This window comes from Ctenopharyngodon idella, chromosome 3 (genome assembly GCF_019924925.1).
Source record: "Ctenopharyngodon idella isolate HZGC_01 chromosome 3, HZGC01, whole genome shotgun sequence".
In the NCBI taxonomy this organism is placed as follows: Eukaryota; Metazoa; Chordata; class Actinopteri; order Cypriniformes; family Xenocyprididae; genus Ctenopharyngodon; species Ctenopharyngodon idella.
In genome coordinates this window covers 29939558-29959717 of record NC_067222.1, presented here as the reverse complement: position 1 = coordinate 29959717, position 20160 = coordinate 29939558, and the positions used below count along the sequence as shown (strand labels likewise).

Genomic DNA, 20160 nt, shown 5'->3' with positions numbered 1-20160 from the left:
AACGATTTAACCCCGAACACCTGAAAACTCTGATCGCTCCAAGCTACAGATTTGTGATGCCTCGTTTTGAAAACGGTACATATTCGTATCTTTCAAACAATAACTTACATGAGCTTCGAGAGCAAATATGTCGATGTAATCGACACGGAAGAAAAGATAACCGAGCAAAAACGCCGTAATGTTCATTTGCCAGAGAATGTATGAATACCTGTGCGTTTCTACCTGCTGCCAGCATCCAATCACAACGCGCGGTCTCAATCTCCTCCCAAATAATGAGCCCGTTGTTCTCGGCATAAAGAAGATTCACACAGTGGAGGAGAGCGGAATTCCTGCCGTTCGTGTAGAACAGTTGGATTAAATTAGATTATTTTTTGGCAAAAACGCAGACGTTCAGTTCAGTTCCTTTTTTTCAAGACACACAATAATAATTTGTAGCCGTTCAGCCAGAGTTATTCATTCCAGCGACACACATTTCAAATAGCCTAAATTCGTATTTTGCTGCACATTATTTGCAAAAAAGCAAGAAAAAAATATTTAATATTCAGAATATTTAAATACACTGATTTTTTCATCAATAACATTTTAACAGTATTTTCTATCATTTAGTTTAGTCATACTACAGTAACCATATTTTAACCATTATACTCATAGTATAAAGTCTGCTAAAACACCACAGTTCCCTTTACTGCCTCACTTTAGCACACATCTAACATTTTAGCAAAAACAAACAAATAAAATGCTTCAATTTATTTTTCAGGAAACAGCGGGCTATAAGCTATATATCAGTATCAGTGATATAATAATCCCTTTAAGTATTATAGTTACCAAGTTATTGTTTCTTACGCTGAAGGGCCATTTTAGACAAGTCATTTGACCCTCTTTATCTTTATATATATATATATATACAGTGTATATTGGGATCAACTTTCACCTAAAAGCCAGACAGGTGCTGCATGTGCAATAGGTAATTCTATACTGCCTAATGAATTATTCATCATAATGTTGCTTGACTTCACAAACTTTTTTCTTCAAAGTGCTTTTTTTAACTAAGCCATTTGGACATGATGGAGAGTCTGGTATAAATATTAAACCACCTCACAGAACACCAAACCAAACCAACATTTATTCAGACACCTTGAACATTTCATACATTAATACAGTTTATTCACTATAGTTTAAAAAAATGGTAATAAAATATGACAAGATCTCAGAGTTAAACTGTGTCAGAAAAAAATAATCTTAATTATGTCAGATAACACTTAAGCAAAACATGGTCAGGTCAAAGTGTCTGAATAATTTTTGGTTCCAAATTTTTACCAATTTTACTGGTAGTCCACTGTATGAAGAATTTTTGGGTATAATATGTCAGATTACTTTATTTTCCTATCCTCACTTACATAAATGAACTATAGTGTCCTGCACCCACTAGTAAAAATATCAAAAATATCAAAAACATAAAACTCTTCTCTGCCCTCCTGCTCATTTAGCCTGGACTGAATAACCTCTGCTGAATCTGAAAGAAAAGTACAAAATAAATTTTTGGTTTGACTGTATGAACTGAAGTACCACACTGATGCACTAAAATGTTGACTTGAAATAAAAGAAGGTTCACAAACAATTATATGAATATTACTATTCATTTATTTTAAAAAAATAACAGACTCAATACAATGCGAATGTACAATCTCAGAGTATATCTACATGACATTTAGGTCAGCTGTGAAAAACATGAGGGGTGAAGGGACAGTCTCACACTCTTCATTTTCTTTTTGACGTTCATATTCCTCATTTTTTAGAGAACTTGGCCTGCTTGTGTTTAGGAGGTGCCCATTTCAAACAATGTGTGTCCACTGTAGAAACACAAAATGTAAAATGTTTAATAGATTCAACTCGCAAATACACAACATCACATGCATAAAGCTAGCACTAGAAGCACATTCATGCATTTTTCAGATCTGTTACCTGTTATTGGGGGTTTCTTGTACTGGGCACTTTTGAGATGTTCCTCTACAAGTTTGGGTGTGACACAGATAACATGTTGACCTTTCCAGTACTTGACCATGTTTAGAGACTGTAGCGTGCTGATGATGTCACTCTGAGTGATACTTGTCATCTGACTGTGGGTACAGACAGTATGCATTAGTTAGTGCTCTTCATCAAGGCATTGGCAGTCGATTTATTCTGCAGTATTTTCCTTTTTTTAAAATGTTTATCTGAATTGTTCAGGTATACAAATGTGCATTTGACCTCATGTATTTGCTTTCATGCATGTTTGTACTTGTATTCGGGACTGGATGTGTACCTGAGGTCTTTGATGGACAGAGTCCCTCTGAAGTCTCGCAGAATCTCTAGTAGTACCCACGACCAGTAACTCCTATAACTCAACTTCCCCAAGTCTGACAGAGGTTTCTCTGGAGACCCCACCGTACTCTCCAGCTTAGAAAGCTCATAACCTGAGAAGAATAATGACACAAAGAACAATTATTCATCTATAAATGTGCTTATATCAGAGGCAAACAATTGATGAAAGGTGAATCAGGGGTGAAACTTACTAAATGCAATTAGAAATTTTCCATATCCTCTTCGCTGGTATGGAGGAAGAGTGAGAATACAAGCCACATTGTTCCCATCTGGAGACTCTTTCTCCTGCTCATGAGAAACATATATATATAATTTGTATCTTATTTAAAACGCTTTAACAGCTACACTGTATAAATACAACTGACATACAATGTCAAAAACAACCACTTTACCTTAGAGAAGTAACCCACAATATGTGCTCCCTGTTTGTTGACTTCAGTGAGGATGTAGAAGATGAACGGCTCCACGTCAAAGTAAAGTGTTTTATGATCCAAAAACAGCTTTGCCAGGAGACACAGATTCTGACAGTAGATCTACAGCGAGAAGGACAGTGAGAACCACAGAAACTTTGTAGAAAATTAACTGCACATGGATGTATAAGCAATGTAACAAATCAGTTTATATAGTATACATAGTCTTCTCCAGGTATGAAATCTATTTATCATGAAATGATTTGTTTCTGTTTCATGTTAAATGTGAGTGGAAGGTGTCATTTGGCTCACCTTATGGTCCTTCCCATCAACTTCGTATACTGAGATATTGTTTCTGCGATAAATCTCTTTGCCTGGAGGCTGACGCCACTGACACTGTGACTGAAACGAGAGCCATTGAGGAACAAAGGAAAGGGAAAACAAAAGAAAGCATAAATTAAGGACGTAAACCTTACTCTGTGAAACTAGAAATGCTCTAAAACACAACACAAAAACACAACAAAATAATTTAAAACTAGAACAAAGACCAACAATGACTAAAAACAAAAAAACAAATGCTTGTACAATAGAGTGCTACAGTAATGAGCCCTAAAAAGTAAGTTAGCATTTTTGCACTTCCGGTTGTCTCATTGTTGAGGTGTTTTTTAATGGGTTTTTTTTTTGTTAAATGTCTTAAATAAGGTCTGTGGATAACGTAAGCTCAAGATATTGTTTCACCTTTTATTCTACAACATAAAATACACTGATAATATCCCAGTAATATCTAACTAATTGCTATCTAACTAATCTATTTGCTAACAAGTGGCTAAATGGGACGACAGAGGTTGTTTGGTGACATGAAACATCATCACACCAAACAGGAAAACACTAGTTCACTTTCACAGCCTCACTGTGTTTATAATCAAGCTCTTGCAAATTATCTTAACTCAAACTTTCCAACTTAAAGATTTTAAATTAAGATTAAAATAATATGTTGGAAATTTAGTGATGGTGATGTTGAATTTGTGACTGTGGCGTAGTTCATTTATAGCCTAACTTTTTTTTCTTCTTTTACTTCTGGTGCTTTTATTTACTCTTAAAAAACATTAAAGTTGTGTTAATTTGTGAAGGTTATCTTGATGAACGTGCACAGAGCTTATTTTCTGCAATAATCCAAAAGCCAATTGAAAAATCCTATTGACTTTTTGTTGAGAGAACATCATTTTGAGAGAACATCATTTTGGTGATGCTAACCCCCCGAGTTGGCCTACAAAAACAAGTCATCCCCCTCAGCACTCTCTTCTAAGCATTTAAAGTCATTAGCCAAGATATATAGCACCCCCTTATGGTTTCATTAACAGAAGTTACTATGTGAATAAACAACAAAACCATTGTGTGGACTGACCAGGTGGTATCTGAATGTCTTCTCATACTTCATATACTTCAGGCAGTATTCACAGATCCAAAGTTTAGGCTGTTTTCCATAGTCCTCAGGGAATGGAGAAAAGTACCATGCATCAATCTCAAAGTTCCCAATCTGGATCTTGTCCACATATTTTACTTTTGTGATCTGTAAATGTGGAAACAAAAGTCACATTTGTATCAAAATGGGAAAAACAGATGGATAATTTGTTATTTAACGGAAAACACCATTAGCATTGTGGTACTTTTCAATGAGTATTATGCAAATTTTGCCCCTTCTTACCGCCTCATGCTCTTTCTCCAGGGCAGCCGTAGTGGGGTCCATCTCAGCATATGTCTGGAGGAAAAAAGACGGGGTCAAATAATTAGTAATGTTTCTATTGGACTGATATAGACTCACTCAGACTTTTAAATGGTCCATATGACAGGTACCTTCTGAACGTGGTTGATCTCGTCATGTTTACGCTTCTGGTTTCGGGTGATTTTCCTCTCTGGCTGGTCCACAAGCTCACCCCCACCACCTTCCTCCACGCTTTTTCTTACTGCATCTTTCACAGTCTTTGTCAGGGCTAAACGAGCCTTTCCAACCCACTCATCTAAACGTCTGTTGACTGCAAATGACAAAAGAGAGAATTTGCTCAGTGAATCTGTAAGGACTACACAAACCTGTAAAGCATCTGTGTATGATCAGCCATGAATAGTATCTGAAAGCAATTCCACTCACATCCAACATAGTGGACATAAAACTCTTCTCTGCCCTCCTGCTCATTTAGCCTGGACTGAATAACCTCTGCTGAATCTGAAAGAAAAGTACAAAATAAATAAATAAACCATAAAAAAAAAAAACAGTATGTGCATGCTTACATTACGTAACGTTACTTCTCATTCAGCTCGTTTTTACAACAATAATATACGTAATAATACCATAATAGAGAATTTAACTATAAAACTATGTGTTCTGAAATAAAATTCTCAGTAAGCATTTTCCATTATTAGCTTACGCCATGTTTTGTCCGCACGCTGACAAAGATAAGTCTCCCCGATTTCCACCGACACCTCTTGCTCTCTGCCGCCGCTGTGCGACACTCCATCCCCGGAGTGCGGAGTACTCGAGCCCGTGGCTTCTCGGTCTCGATCCGCGGCCTCCGCCTCATCCTCTTCCCCGCCGCTGCCGTTTGATGAACACGTTGCTCGTGTTCCCGTCTCTAAACTTCCTCGGTCGGTTCCAGCGTGGCCAGCGTCTATTTCAACGTCCATTCGCTCTTCTGAACCGCAGTTATCATATGAATTGTTCATGTTTGGGTGACGATTGCTGGACATTGACATTGCTACGCCAGACATCTTTGTCCATTTGAAAACATTGCGCACTGCGAGGACTCGAGCATGCGCAGTGCGCTCTCGGCCCTGCTTCGTGTTTTATTTCAGTATTAAAAGTTTTATGACCACTAAATACCAACACATAGGACACATCAAAGAAATAGTTTTATCTACTTGTACATGAGAGCTGTAGAGGCAAGTTTTAAGCGTGTGGATTCCACTGATTCAGTGCTTATTGAGAATTAATTTTTCTTGACGTTTAGAATGATTTAATGAATAAATATAACTTATTTTATCACAACCTACGAGAGAAAGAACAAACTTTCTTTCACATTTCAATTTTATGGATTGTAGGCACAATCACAATTGCTTTAGCAAACTTCCTGAGTGGTTAGACTCCTTCCTAATTGCAATGTCTACTCCTTCATTTTCAGTAAAAACAATGACGTACACAAAAGGGAAAGGAAAAACATGGGTCAGTTTACTGCTTGTGGAGAATTTTATTACAGACACAGATTTGATGATAGTACAGCTGGTGAAACTGGGAGGTATGCTTGTTCCTCTGCCTGACCCTCCCCTCTCCCTTTGTCAGAGCACTCCCTCTTTCCTAAATTCTTTTTCCACTCTCTGATGCAAACCCCTCCCACCACCTCTATGAGCTCCACCCCCTCTGTGATGATGCCCAGCCCCTCCCTCTCTGGCTCTATGTCCACCTCCACGGTGACCGACGCTCCCAGAATTATCCCAGTAACCGGGTCCCTTAAAGTTCCTGTCCTGCCAGTGTCCATAATGTCGTCCAGAGCCACGACTACCACGCTTCCATCCTCTACTCACATGTTCCCTTTCTGGGTGTCCATCCTGTAAGATTGTCTGAGTCACATCTTTTGAAATACACACTTTTTGTTTGCTCTCATCTTGTCCACAGTTGGATTTTGAAGTAGCCTTGTCTTGAGAAATAGATTTTTCTTCTTCATTGGTCAAAGGCTGCCTGAGCTGTGCTATATTATCACTGAGTTCATATACCTGTCCTTGTGCTGTGCTTTCTACCTCTGATGTAGTGTTTGGAGGGTCTGAGTTGACACAATTAATCTTATCAGAAGACTGCATTAGCCCTCCCAACCGTTCCACCCCAGGTGAAGGCATCGCATGACGTCCTAATCCACCTCTTCTGCCTCCTCTTCCTCTATGACCTCTCTTGAAGTCACCTTGTTGCCTTCTCTCATGAGTGCACGGACGCTGTGATTGGCCCATAGTGTGATGACTTTGAGAGGCTTGGGTTGCACCGGCGGAATCTGGGAATGAGGAAGGGAGTGACTGACAAGATTCGGCACCAGAGGCATCCGTACCGGGAGCGTCAGAAAGATTAGCTTGAGCCTGAGGAAAGAAAAATATCCCTCATTTATTTATTCATTCAGATACTGACATTGAGAACTCAAAGGCCTCAATTGTCACTCCTCTTCAGGGTAAATATATATTTATCATTTAAAAAAAAAAAGATCATTTTAATATGCCAATTTGCTGCTCAAGAAACATTTATTATTATTATCAATGTTGTACAATTTTTTTCATGATTATTTGACGAATAGAAAGTTCAAAAGAACAGCATTTATCTAAAATAGAAAGCTTTTTTAACATTATCACTACAGTTCAAAAGTTTGGGGTCAGTAAGAGATTTTTTTTGTTTGTTTTGGAAAGAAATTAAAACTTTTATTCAGCAAGTATGCATTAAATTAATCAAAAGTGACAGTACAGACATTTATAATTGTGTGTGTGTGTGTGTATATATATATATATATAATTTTTATTATTATTTATTATCAATGCAGTTGTGACTCCGAAAACTTTGCTTTGTGTATGTGGCCAAACATGTCAAATCAAAGTGTTCCATCCATTATTTACCTCATTAATGTGAATAAGGAACCTATTAGACTCTACTTCTGGGTCAATAACTCCACCCTTTTCCTTCTGCCGTTCCAGAATCTTCTGGAGCGCTGCCCATTTCGCTTTAAATTCTCCACCAATGACCACATCCTCCTGCTGTGAGTGAAGCAATAATAAACACAATGTTCATGTGTATCCACAGCATGTGACCAGTGTGCATACATGAGGGTGTTGAGCTTTCTAACTAGGCATCCCTGCATAGTCAGCTAACAAGAGGGACAGCACATGGGACAATGACGCACTGTTTAAAGAAAATCTACTGCTTGGCACTGAACACAAGAGTGACTTTGTCCACTTGACATTTCTAACAATGATAAACGTCATGCCCAAGCCAGTTTAGCTTGACCCAACTGCATCATGTCCACAGTGAATGATACACTGTGTCTGTATGTCTTACCTGTGTGAAAATTGGAGCAGGGGAGGAAAGGAGGGCATCCAAATCGTAGGTCAGAGGCTCTCGACACACAGGGCAAACAACAGCCAACTCCTGTTAATGAAGGATTCTCATATATATCAAAAATACCTTTTGTTTACAGCATACATCACTGCCCGTTTATGTGTTGAAATTAGTTATATATTCACAGAAATGTTGAAGCAGATTATGTACTATTACAATGGTAAATATGTAGCATTTTGCTCTAAGACAAAACAGTACAGAAACTCTATTGAAGTATACGAGATAAGGAGATTGTAAGTATCCGCTATGATGAACAGCCCCACCTCTTTTTCAGTCTGGTCTCTGGTTTTATCCTCCTCCAGCTCCCTCTCACGGTCCTGCAGCTCCATCTCAGAGTGAGTGATGTAGCGGCCAAGGCAGTGCGAGTGGAAATAGTGATAGCAGCTGGTCTTAGTGAACACTTCCCCCTCCTATGGTTAGGACAAAGCAGAGGAAGAGGAACAAGTTAAATGTTAAATTATAAATTTCACAAATAGGCCACAGTGCACATTATGTGCATATTTTTAATGGTACTATCACAATCAAAACACCACACCTTAAAGCCGTACAGACAGATGACACAGTTTCCATGGGGAATATTGCTCTCAGTCAGTATCTCTTTAGCTCTCTGTGAGGATAAAATAGAGAAATCATTTGAGACAAACATAAGATAGAAGGCATATACAGTACAGTTTGAGGGTGGAGCATTTTTTAAAAGATATTTTTGAGAAACATGTCATTTATTCTAGTGATGTCAAAGCTGAATTTTCAGCATCATTACTCCAGTCTTCAGTGTCACGTGATCCTTCAGAAACCATTTTAAATATGCTGATTTGGTGATCAAAAACATTTATTATTATTATTATTATCAATGTTGAAAACAGTTTTGCTGCTTAATATTTTTGTGGAAACAGTGATAATTGTTTTTTGCAGGATTCTTTGATGAATAGAAAGTTCAAAAGAACAGCATTTATTTGAAATAGATTTTTGTAACATCAATAATGTCTCGTTACTGTTACTTTTGATCAAATGAATGCATCTTTGCTTTACTGAATAAAAGTGTTAATTCCTTTAAAAAAAATCTTAAATAAATCTTAAAAAAATCTGCAACCTCTATGAGCTGATATAGTACAGGCGTCCCCATACATGACTCTGCCTCCTTCTGCAAACTGCTCTGTAAACTGAGAAAAGAGCAGCATGTGAAAACACTGGAAACAGGACATTCAGAAGTTTAAATATAACATTGTGTAATAATAATCTATCACCTGAGCAGTTTATCATCCGAGAGTCCACGTGGATTGTGAATAGAGATGCAAGGGGATGAATATGGATACTGAAAGTGAATAAAAATACACTCAGAACACCAACAGAAGCTAGTAAAGAAGTGTCAAGTAAATACAAAACATGTTAGATCCATTACCAAATATTTGAGCAATTTGTATTGTATTTGTAATCTGTATTTGTATAGCTATTATAGCAACAAACCTGAGAGTTCAGATCCATTGTCAGTGTAAGACGGACGAACTGAGAGAGACAGTCCTCCGCAGTGGAGGGATAGAGTACCAAACTGACTGCCCACCCTCTAATTGAGACAGATTTGATATCTTTATTTCTGTACAGGTTAATGACAGTTAACTATACTATTAGCTCAAGCAATTTATGAAAAACTAAAAGAGCAATAAATACTAAAACATTTACCCCTCATCTTTCTGAGTAACACTGAGCTCATCCAAGTAGATGGACTGCAGCACTTCAATTTCAGACAGGACACTGTGGTGTCAAACAGATGTGACGATGTAAAAATTCGAGTAGAACTGATTTAAAGTCACATTAACATGAGTATGACACAGCAGATGCCACTTGGACATTTGTTTACTTAGATACTGATAATTACAACGCCCATGACTATAACAACTTAACTATGGATTAACTTATGTTATTCTCGTTCAAAATAAGTGACATATCACGGTATGTACTATTTAGTCACCAATAACAGTTCTCTTGTATCGTTAACAAGTATGCTCTGCAAGTCTTCCGAACAAGATATGTTCAGTTCATATGTCATTTAAACCTTGGTTTATACTGTAATTAGTAATAAATACACGTTTCTGTCAGTATTTACCAGCAGCCCAATACTCACTCGCTCTCGGCAGCCATGTTGGCGGTGACGTCACCACTCCACCGCGACATCGGTCAGCTGACACAGAGCCGACGGGCAAACAGACGGGGATTTCAGGGATTCGAGGGTTCATGATTCAACAAACATGATTCAGAGGTCAAATTAAATGATTTAAACAAACGGTGCTTTCATTGTTTATTTAGTAGGTTAACCCTAAAAAGGGCAAGTCCATAGAGACAGAAAATTCATGTATTGCTATTTTCCATTTTATTAAGACTCAAATAATAATAAAAAAATTTAAATCATGACTTTTATTTTTGATTTTAATGTTTGTATTCTCAGGATACGGTGCCCCTTTGGGGGTATAAATTCATTGAAAACAGAATGCTTGTTTGGCAATGCTGGTTACATTTTAACCACATTTAAAAAAAAAAAAAAAAAAAAAGTCTTCAGCATCAAATGATCCTTCAAAAATCAGTCATTTGCTGTTCAAGAAACAATTATTTAGCAACCACCCCGAGTAACCTAGCAACCGCATAGCAACACCTTAGCAACCACCCCGAGTACCCTAGCAAACACATAGCAGCACATTAGCAACCACTCAGAATACCCTAGCAACTGCATAGCAACACCTTAGCAACCACCCTGAGTACCCTAGCAACCGCATAACACCCTAGCAACCACCTTGATTACCCTGACTCTATCTGTCTATCACTTCTCATCTATCTCTCTCTGATAGATCTGTCTATCTCAAAACTACTAAACTAAAACCAAACTTTCAAACTGAAAACTTTCAAACTTTAAACTTTATAAGCTACTTTAAACTTTCTGGACCGACTTTTTCAAGCCAACTTAAAGTTTGTCTCGACGAACTTTTTTATCTAGTTATTATTATCATTATCAATGTTGAAAACAGTTGTGCTGCTTAATATTTTTGTGGAAACTGTGATACTTTTCTTCAGGATTCTTCTGATGAATAGAAAGATCAATGAACAGCATTTGTTTGCATTTATTTATTAAATTGATTAAAGCATTTATTAAATAGAAATATTTTGTAACAATATAAATGTCTTATCTGACTCTTTTGATAAATTTAATACATCCTTGATGAATAAAAGTATTAATTTCTCTTTTTTTAAATCTTACCACAAATGTTTTTTGGCAACAACATAACATAGTATCATTGTTTCCACAAAAATGTGCAGCAAAAACTGTTTTTAACATTAATAATAATAATAAATGTTTCATGGTCATCAAATCATCATATTAGAATGATTTCTGAAGGATCATGTGACACTGAAGACTGGAGTAATGATGCTGAAAATTCAGCTTTGACATCACAGAAACAAATTACGTTTCTAAATTTATTAAAATAGAAAAGTTATTTTAAATTGTAATATTTCACAATATTATTGTTTTAACGTATTTTTGATTAAATAAATGTAGCCTTGGTGAGCAGGAGAGACTTCTTTCAAAAAACACTGAAAAATTGTAATGTTTCCAAACTTAAAATAAAATATAGTAACTTCTGGTAATGGTTAATGTAATGTTAATGCTAAGTTGGAGGGCCCTTAGCTTCATGGGAGGGGGCGCCGAGGAGGAGGGCCTAAAACCCCAGGTGGAAAAACTACCGCCTCTACCATAACCCCTACCTTCTACCAAAGAAAGTGTTGACAGAAATTGCCTGCAAAAAATCCATGTAATATTGACCTAAAACTGAATTCAATGATTAATGACATTTTCATTTAAGATTATTAAGTATTGCACTGATTTTTTTTTAAATCTATAGACCAGTCTATTTTTTTTTTTTTAAATCTTGATTTATACTCCTGAAAGGATGACATATCCCCTGAGACACAAACATTTACAGACAGAATATGAAAAATGTAAATAAATTCATAAAAAATTGTAACAAATGTAATAAGCTAATGCTTAATAACTTTTTAAACATGTAAGTCCCCTCCAAATATTGTAAATATGTGAAATACATCAACTTTTATCTGAAGGTGAGCAGATTTCCCACCACAGGTGACCATGTTGTTTGAAAACGCTGCCGTGAGCAAAAAAAAAAAAAAAAAATGTATGAACACTCACCGGATCTATTTACAACAAACACCCTTTCAACATGAAACCAAGAAATGAGACCTACACTTTTTGCCTCTTCTCACAGCCTCTCAAATGTTTTTATCCCCCAAGATACAAAAAAAAAAAAAAAAAAAAAAAAAAAAAATCTTTTTAGGATTAAATCCAGGAACAACTCAGACTGAGAAACATGTGAACTTTTGTACAAGTTGAACAGAGTTGTACTGAAAAAGGAAACTGAACATTCAGTTCGAGCATGCCTCTTTCACAAGCGCAAGATGTTAGAAATAAACACGTTTGTGATTTTTAAAATCAGATTTATTGCTAATTTATTATTTGCATACATTAATGACATATACCAGGTCAATTTTAATTCAACACGAAACATCTCTCACTAATTATAGTGGAACACATTAGACAGTTTGTGAATAGTGTCTTTCCTGGACCAGGCTTTTGATACCAGTGTAAAAACATGCCAGTCATTTCCCATTTTGTAAAAAGAAAACAAACAAACAAAAAAACAAAACATTACATTGATAAACATCTGTGTAAACAAACGCTGATGTTCGGCACATAATAGTGAATTATTTTTATTCCTCTTGGCTTCATCTAAGCGCAGTGTTAACATAAAAAAAAGTCACATTTCTGATCCGCTAAGTTGATGCAAAGGAGCGAAGTTGCAAAGGTGTTCAATTTGCAAAGGTGTTCGATTTGTCCTCCTTTCCATACCTTCCAACACCTCTGCTTCTAACAGCATTTCTTCCCTTTCTTCCTCCTCTCTCTATCCCTGTGGGAATTAATATGGACAGTATCCTTTTCTCTCTCTCTCTCTCTTTCTGCTCGACTCTGGCTCTGTTTTTTGGCCCGAAGGACCATGTGGGTGAAAGCCATGAACATCTGCAAACATAACAGAATATAAAGGCATAGATGTCATACTTTTTAATTTAACACAATTAATAAGTTGAAAACTTTAAACATTCTATTCAAGCTAAAAGAAAAATGTTGATAATTTTTTTCATGAATTTGAGCTTAAATGAACAAACTTAAATACTGAGGGTTTTTAAATTGATTTTGGCTTAAAGGTGCAGTAAGCGATTTCTGAAAATCATTGTTGAACACTGTTGATATCTGAATTCAACTCAACCAAACACACCCCTTCCTTCATTATTCCGCCCCAAAAATGCACGAACATGCAACGCGAGTGGATGTGTCCCTTTATCGTAGCAGAAGTGAAGCAAAATAAAGCTTCGCAAAAAATAAAGCGAAGATGATGAACGAATGACAAAGAAGAACAAAACAAATTAACATACAGTACACAAGTATATATATGCAAGAGTTTATTTTTAGTTGCCAGCAGCACACACTTAAAACCATGTTACTCATGTATGGAGCAGAAACAACGCAACCTTGGTGTCCATTTTTAGGCCTTCACGCAGGTCCTACAGCTCTTACCTGATCATAACCCTTCTTTTTCCAGTGATATTCCTCTGACTATTCCTCTTTTTGTAATGTCTCTCAGCCATCTCTCTTTCTACAGTCTTTCTTCAAATCTCCCTCTTGCTCACTCTTCTTCCTCCTCCATCATGAGTGACACGCCCCCTACTGCTGATTGGCTACAAGTGTGTTGTGTTGCTCAGTTTGATCTACTTTCAAGAGCGTTCTTCAGGAATCACTTACTGCACCTTTAAATGAACTTAAAATTCCAAATTCTGTGAAGGCAGATCACAGCAAAACAAACCTCACCTCTTCTACGTTGATATTCTCTTTAGCGCTCGTCTCAAACAACCTCACACCGACTGACTCTCCAAAGCGCTGAGCATCTTGGGTGTCTACCAGTTTTTTAGAAGGATCATCATTCTTGTTTCCCACTGTTAGGGATCATAGTGAAAAGAAATATTAAAAGTTGTCCTACAACAAATTCGGAATATATAACCAAAACATCACTTTTCATATCACAATGCATAATAGGGAAGTAAATGAAGTTAATAAAATGTAAAGTTGTGTGTATAAACTAACCTAAAATTTTGGAGACGTTGTCACAGTTCTGTGAGATTTCGTTTAACCATCTTTTCACGTTGACAAACGATTCAGGGTTTGTGACATCGTAAACAATGATTACACCATGAGTGTTTCTGTAATACCTAGAGAAATACAGCAAACATGTGAGAGGGAGACCGAAAGAGATCATAAAAATGGTCAAACAGATAAAAACTTTACGGTTTGACTAGAGCAAGGCTTACGTCGAGGTGATGGTTCTGAACCTTTCCTGCCCTGCAGTGTCCCAGATCTGGAGTTTAACTCTTTCTCCGTCAATCTCCACTGTGCGGATCTTGAAGTCAACTCCAATAGTGGTTATGTAACTTCCTGTGAGGAGCGCAAGAGCATGGTTTTATATACAGTTATAACATTTCAACTTCTTGAACACTGTCAAGCAAGCATACACTTTCACTTTGTCATGGACATGAGAACACAACGAATTAGATCCTTTATTTACAGACCCTTTGCCTCATTTTCTGTCTTTCTCACAGACAAGCATTCTGTGCCAAGCAGACTCACCAGAGAATGAGTTGTCTGCGAATCGAAGGAGCAAACTGCTTTTCCCTACATCTGCAAGAGTCAGAGTAGCATTTGTTAAATGTAATACTTCAGTGCATATATAGTTTTATTAAAAATGACAGTATTTTCTTTTATAAAACAAGATTTTAGTAATAAATAGATATTATTTATATTAACAGATGAAAAGAAAATGGCAATAAAATGTCCCCACAATGGCATAGCATGAATACAAAAAAAATCTCAAATCGTCCGTCTGCACCATACAACTTAACCCTGATTAAGATGTCCCTTTGTGACGAAGGTTGCAATATTCAGGGGTCAACTGGTATTTATGAGCCTTTTCATATCTTTAAGGAGACAAATGCTTCTTAGCCGCAGTTACAGCGCATAAGTGGCCACAATGGATTAAATGAGGCAGCTGTGGTTAATACCACAGTTAAATAACAGACATGTTGAACTCTTGACTTGAGATTGCATCACTGAGAGTAGATACTCAAGACACATTTGCAAACAAAGATTTGCTATTGTTTCTCATGAACTCTACTAAACGTAGTGGAGATTTCTCAAATCACAAAAGTTAAGCTGTTTTTTTTTGTTTGTTTGTTTTTTAATTTTTTAGATACTCAAAGTCATTCATGCTTTTATATCTTCCCGCTTAGACTACTACAACTCACTCTATCAGAGTATTAATAAGTCAATTCTAGCTCAGCTGAAACTAGTGCAGAATGCTGCGGCTAGGCTCTTGACCCAGACACAAAAATATGAACATATTACTCTCATTCTTGCCTTGTGGCATTGGCTGCCTGTAAGATACAGAATCGAGTTCAAAATTCTGGCCTTGGTATACAAGTCCATAAATAACCTCGCTCCATCCTATCTCGCAGACCTCCTTGTAAGTCATGTTTCCTCTAGATCACTTAAATCCAGTGAACTGTGCCCAGAACTAGACCTAAACACAAGGATGATTGTGCGTTTGCGGTGACCAGTCCCAATCTGTCGAATAAGTTGCCATTAGCTATTAGAATGGTGCTGACTTTGGCCATTTGGCCAAGTAAAAAATATATTTATTCTCTAAGGCATTTTAAAATTGGTTTATGTCTTATGATTGTAGAACTTGGTTTAAATTTTATTATTTTTATTATGCTGATGTATTATCTTTTGTGTCCACTTTGTAAAGCACTTTGGTGAACTTAAGTTGTATTTATGCAGTGCTATATAAATAAAGACACAGAAACAAACCAAGAGTTATATGATTTGAAAATGGATGCATAAATAGGCTTGTTAAAGGGTTAGTTCAACCAAAAATGGAAATGTCATTTATTACTCATCCTCATGTTGTTCCACACCCATAAGACCTTCGTTCATTTTCTGAACACAAATTAAGATATTTTTTTATGAAATCCGATGGCTCAGTGAGCCCTCTATAGACAGCAATGTCACCGAACTTCTCAAGATCCAGAAAGCTACTAAAAACATACTTAAAAGAGTTCATGTGACTACAGTGGTTCAACCTTAATGTTATGAAGCGACAAGAATACTTTTTGTGCACTAAAAAGCAAAAACAAAATAAAGACTCTATTCAACAATATCTAGTGATGGGTGATTTCAAAACACTCATGATGCTTCGAAGCTTTACGAATCTTTTGTTTCGAATCAGTGGTTCGGAGCGCCAAAGTCACGTGATTTTAGCAGTTTGATACGCGATCTGAATCACTGATTCTGAATTCTAAGACTCGTAAAGCTTCGAAGCAGTGTTTTGAAATCGGCCATCACTAGATATTGTTGAAAAGTTGTTATTTTGATTTTTTGGAGCACAAAAAGTATTCTCGTCTATTTATAATATTAAGGTTGAACCAGTGTAGTCACATGAACTGTTTTAAATATGTTTTTAGTACCTTTCTGGATCTTGAGAGGTTCGGTGACATTGCTGGCAATAAAGGCCTCACTGAGCCATCGAATTTCATCAAAAATATCTTAATTTGTGTTCCAAAAGATGAACGAAGGTCTTACGGGTGTAGAACGACATGAGGGTGAGTACTCTTTCATTTTTGGGTGAACTAACCCTTTAAAGTCAGCATTAAATGAAAAATCACCTTATCTATTTTTTAAATATATGTTATTGCAAATTATTTAATGTGGACAATTCATCCAAGTATGTGTTTCATTTGATTTTTTTTTTTTTTTTTAACTCGTAATGTTTAATTAAAATGTCATAATTAGTTCTTCGGGTGAAATGAATACATCTCTCTGGGGACGTATGCCAGACTGCGTTCCTTTTTGTGAGTGCACAACCACATCTCAAAATTTTACACACGACTGATGATTTGAACCAAGTCCCTGCCTAACATTGTCTTTTTGATCTGATACACTTGGATGTACGTCACAATAAGGAAGAAAATATCTGTCGCTACTTCCGTTTCATCACAACTTTAAAAAAAGCAAAAAGCATAGAGATTATAATCATACAGGGGGATATTAAATGACTGGAGAAATGTTTATAGTAAATTCACATAAATGAGTTATGCATGCCTGATGTGAATTTAAACGTTCACAGATCAGTTCATCACAGTACGCATCTCACGCAAGGGCATACTCATGAACTGACTACATTCATGTAGGGATGAGGACATAGTAGTTTCATTTCTGCTTTCCAGTTTGTCCTTAAATTGTGAAATTGCACAACAACATTTCAGTTAACGCGCTCAAGTAAGTCTCAAGTATTTTTAGTAATGGACAGGGTGCTATAGAAATAATTGAAATCATCACTTATATTATGCCAAATATTAGTAATTCCCTCTTGGAGAATCTGCCTGATTGGGTTCCTCATTGAAGAGCCAGATAGAAAAGCTGAAACAAAGACAATTTGTTAGCAAGTATATAAAAATACAAAAGTACTGACTGGAGTCACCAATGATGAGCAGCTTGAAGAGGTGATGGTAGTCTTTTCCAGCCATTCTTCTGTTCAAAATGTGTCCTCATGAAACAAGTTCAGCAGCTTTCAAGTCCTTTATATCCCTTTCCTGTGTCTTAAAGTACCAGGAGGTTTAGGGTAGATAGTTTTGGGTGAAATACTACAAGCATGGTGTGATCATCAGTTTTCCTCAGAATTCAAGCGTGAAATGATGCATCAGTTTGATTTCAGTTCATTCCCATTTATGAATTAGTGATTCTGCATTGCCCGTAACACGTTTGCACTCTCCGTGCAGTATTCTTAGTTCATCTTAAAACACTCTTTAAATTTCAAAGTAATATTTCCATTGCTTAAAATCTATGTGAAATTTACTTTTCGTCGCCTCGCCTTCAAGTGCAAACACATCACCACATTGTTGTGGTTAAGTATCAAATGACTCAGATTACAAGTGAGCAGTTCTTTAATCGCTGATGGTGCTCAAATGCTGAGATATGAGTGCGTCAGGAACCAAATTACCCAGAAAAAAGGGCAATTTGTTTGAGATCCAAGTTGTTTTGTCTCCAAATCTTGATTTCCCAGATATGTAGATGGCATCTCCGTCATAACAATTCCATTCTGCTTGTTTAACCAATGCATGCATGGGCTGGTAGCTTCCCTCGTTTTCAAGGATTACTCCAAGACACTGTAGGAATGCAGGTTCAAGCCGGAAGTGAGAAGTCCCTGTCGGCCCCCTTTAAGCCCTAATCCTAGAAAAAAGGAGGGAAGAGACAGGTATTACTTATGGATCTGTTCAAATTTAGACATACACCGCCTTTTACCCAGAACAGCAGCTGTGGCACTAAATTTAGCTTCTTCCACTCTGACAGACAAATGACACCCTCCCAACCCACATGCACTAGCTTTACGCTTGGGTTTATGGACGGAAATCAGGGTATATGTACACAAGCATCTTGCCCCTTACAATTGAAACCAAAACAGTAGACAGAATGATTCACAGTCCACATAAAACAAGCTGCTGAGTCAAGACAAAGCTTAGAGACTCGGTAAACTGCCAAAATGTTCCATGAAAACAGGAAGGGTCGTGTTTTTCCTGAGCTGCCGTTAGGGCACAGGTTTTTCATTAGAACAAATTTTTGGTCTAAAAGGAAGGCAGTAGGTTAAACAGTAATGTCCTTCAGGCACATGTGTTCCTTTTAATACGAAAAAGTTGGAAGAGAAGTGAAACTGACACACCTAAGCTTAGGTCCGCTTATCAGACAAAAAAAAAAAAAAAAACAGAAAATCATTTTCGGTGCCACTGCTAACATTCCTCAACGCAAAATTAAAAGTGAAACTATTCGGTGCTGTAATACTACAACTGGAATAAAGTCAAATCACGGGTAAATCACAAGAAAGGATAATCATTTGTAGATTTAGAGGCAGATTTGCCTTGCTCTATTCTTTTCTATACGGTTATCGTGAACTGATTGTCCTTCTGAGATAAGCGACCTTGCGTCTGCTTTACATGAAAATCAGGCGGTCACGCGCAGTGTATCCTTACTAGACCAGAATCATGGATCGATTAAACAGACACACCTGTAAAAACATGCAATAATACCCAACCTCAAGTTGAACTCTCGCCATGTTCTGCTTCTTAAGTTCCGTCTCCTTTAACCACTTAATCAAACTTGTGTCCATTCCTCAACTCAGCAACTCCTCTGCTGTAATTTACTCAGTTGTTTTGAAATGCAGCTAGGCTAGCTACTTAACTAGCCGCAGATGCTCTAAGATAATAAGATCAAACTCAGAGCTGAAGAAAAGCTCACCGAAAACACTTTAGACCATATATTCCGAGCTGGGGAAAATACGGAAGACTTGGCACAAGTTCCTGCTTGGGTGGTCGGTTAGTGTCGGGTTAGTCCTGCAGGCAGTACCGGGATCCGGGAATCCAGTGTTAGGGGAAGTTCGGACAGTCCCAGCGGCCGCAGAGATCAGATCCGCCCATCTGAGGGCGCCGCACCTGAATGTTGAGTCACTCTCATCCTCATCATGTGCCCGAATTTCTCTGTCTCCTCCTCCTCATGCCACTCCTGTTGCTGCTGAGATTGTCATCGCTATTCTGTTGCAACACATAAACTCATGACATTCCAGCCACACATTTGATTTAACTGACTCAAAACCAGTGCTGGGTAGATTACTTACAAATTGTAATCGGTTACTGGTTTCAAATCACATGACACAATTTTAGTAACCTAATCTATTACATTAGCCTACACATATAAGGTAGGCTAATATAATCTGACTACTTTTTGATTACTTTTATATTGCTTTTGACCAAACTAATTTATCAATTAGATTTTAATAGGATAATCTTGGACCATATTGATATAAAAATACAAAGAAAAAGAAAATCTATTCTATTCTTTATCAACAACATGGAGTGCATTAAATATTACATTAAGTCAGGGTTTCCCAGACTGGGGTTTGTGAGTTTAATGAAATTCTATGAAGTAATTAAATCATAAAAATTTAACATTAAAATAAATAATTTCTGTCATTAATTACCCACCCTCATGTCGTTCGTTCTTTGTTTATCTTCGGAACACAAATTAATGATGCTGACGCA

General features: G+C 37.0%; 3 protein-coding genes across 5 annotated transcripts; all 3 read right to left on the bottom strand.

Annotated features, from left to right (window-relative positions):
* Positions 1 to 1618: 1618 nt before the first annotated feature.
* kat8 (K(lysine) acetyltransferase 8) lies at positions 1619 to 5586 on the bottom strand. Its single transcript, XM_051885498.1, has 11 exons — positions 5195 to 5586; positions 4918 to 4992; positions 4626 to 4804; positions 4477 to 4530; positions 4177 to 4341; positions 3084 to 3173; positions 2754 to 2894; positions 2553 to 2646; positions 2303 to 2453; positions 1963 to 2117; positions 1619 to 1850 (listed from the first exon to the last, which is right to left on the bottom strand). The coding sequence occupies exons 1-11, from the start codon at positions 5532 to 5534 to the stop codon at positions 1786 to 1788; spliced, it is 1509 nt and encodes a 502-aa protein (XP_051741458.1). The 5' UTR covers positions 5535 to 5586; the 3' UTR covers positions 1619 to 1785.
* Positions 5587 to 5986: 400 nt separating this feature from the next.
* rnf25 (ring finger protein 25) lies at positions 5987 to 10124 on the bottom strand. Its single transcript, XM_051885496.1, has 10 exons — positions 10028 to 10124; positions 9586 to 9657; positions 9373 to 9469; positions 9153 to 9220; positions 8999 to 9068; positions 8444 to 8515; positions 8172 to 8318; positions 7849 to 7938; positions 7410 to 7547; positions 5987 to 6884 (listed from the first exon to the last, which is right to left on the bottom strand). The coding sequence occupies exons 1-10, from the start codon at positions 10075 to 10077 to the stop codon at positions 6099 to 6101; spliced, it is 1590 nt and encodes a 529-aa protein (XP_051741456.1). The 5' UTR covers positions 10078 to 10124; the 3' UTR covers positions 5987 to 6098.
* Positions 10125 to 12384: 2260 nt separating this feature from the next.
* Positions 12385 to 19629, bottom strand: si:dkey-16l2.16 (ras-related protein Rab-35). 3 transcript variants are annotated; one of them, XM_051885533.1, is made up of 7 exons: positions 19131 to 19629; positions 17544 to 18301; positions 14645 to 14695; positions 14329 to 14452; positions 14105 to 14229; positions 13832 to 13956; positions 12385 to 12985 (listed from the first exon to the last, which is right to left on the bottom strand). In XM_051885533.1, the coding sequence occupies exons 2-7, from the start codon at positions 17596 to 17598 to the stop codon at positions 12836 to 12838; spliced, it is 630 nt and encodes a 209-aa protein (XP_051741493.1). In that variant the 5' UTR covers positions 17599 to 18301; positions 19131 to 19629; the 3' UTR covers positions 12385 to 12835. The 3 variants fall into 3 exon arrangements, with proteins under 3 accessions (XP_051741493.1, XP_051741492.1, XP_051741491.1); XM_051885532.1 differs by having other exon boundaries at positions 19158 to 19629; XM_051885531.1 differs by having other exon boundaries at positions 19361 to 19629.
* Positions 19630 to 20160: the final 531 nt, after the last annotated feature.

Coding starts and splice junctions, on each gene's coding strand:
- kat8 (XM_051885498.1), bottom strand. CDS start 5,534: ATGTCTGGCGTAGCAATGTCAATGTCCAGCAATCGTCACCCAAACATG. Junction 3,174..4,176: donor AGACATTCAGATACCACCTG/GTCAGTCCACAC, acceptor CTCTCGTTTCAG/TCACAGTGTCAGTGGCGTCA. Junction 1,851..1,962: donor CAAGAAACCCCCAATAACAG/GTAACAGATCTG, acceptor GTGTTTCTACAG/TGGACACACATTGTTTGAAA.
- rnf25 (XM_051885496.1), bottom strand. CDS start 10,077: ATGTCGCGGTGGAGTGGTGACGTCACCGCCAACATGGCTGCCGAGAGC. Junction 9,658..10,027: donor AACATGGCTGCCGAGAGCGA/GTGAGTATTGGG, acceptor TTGACACCACAG/TGTCCTGTCTGAAATTGAAG. Junction 8,516..8,998: donor TACTATATCAGCTCATAGAG/GTTGCAGATTTT, acceptor TTATCCTCACAG/AGAGCTAAAGAGATACTGAC.
- si:dkey-16l2.16 (XM_051885533.1), bottom strand. CDS start 17,598: ATGGCTGGAAAAGACTACCATCACCTCTTCAAGCTGCTCATCATTGGT. Junction 14,230..14,328: donor TTCAGAACCATCACCTCGAC/GTAAGCCTTGCT, acceptor GTATTTCTCTAG/GTATTACAGAAACACTCATG. Junction 12,986..13,831: donor AGAATATCAACGTAGAAGAG/GTGAGGTTTGTT, acceptor TTATGTTTGCAG/ATGTTCATGGCTTTCACCCA.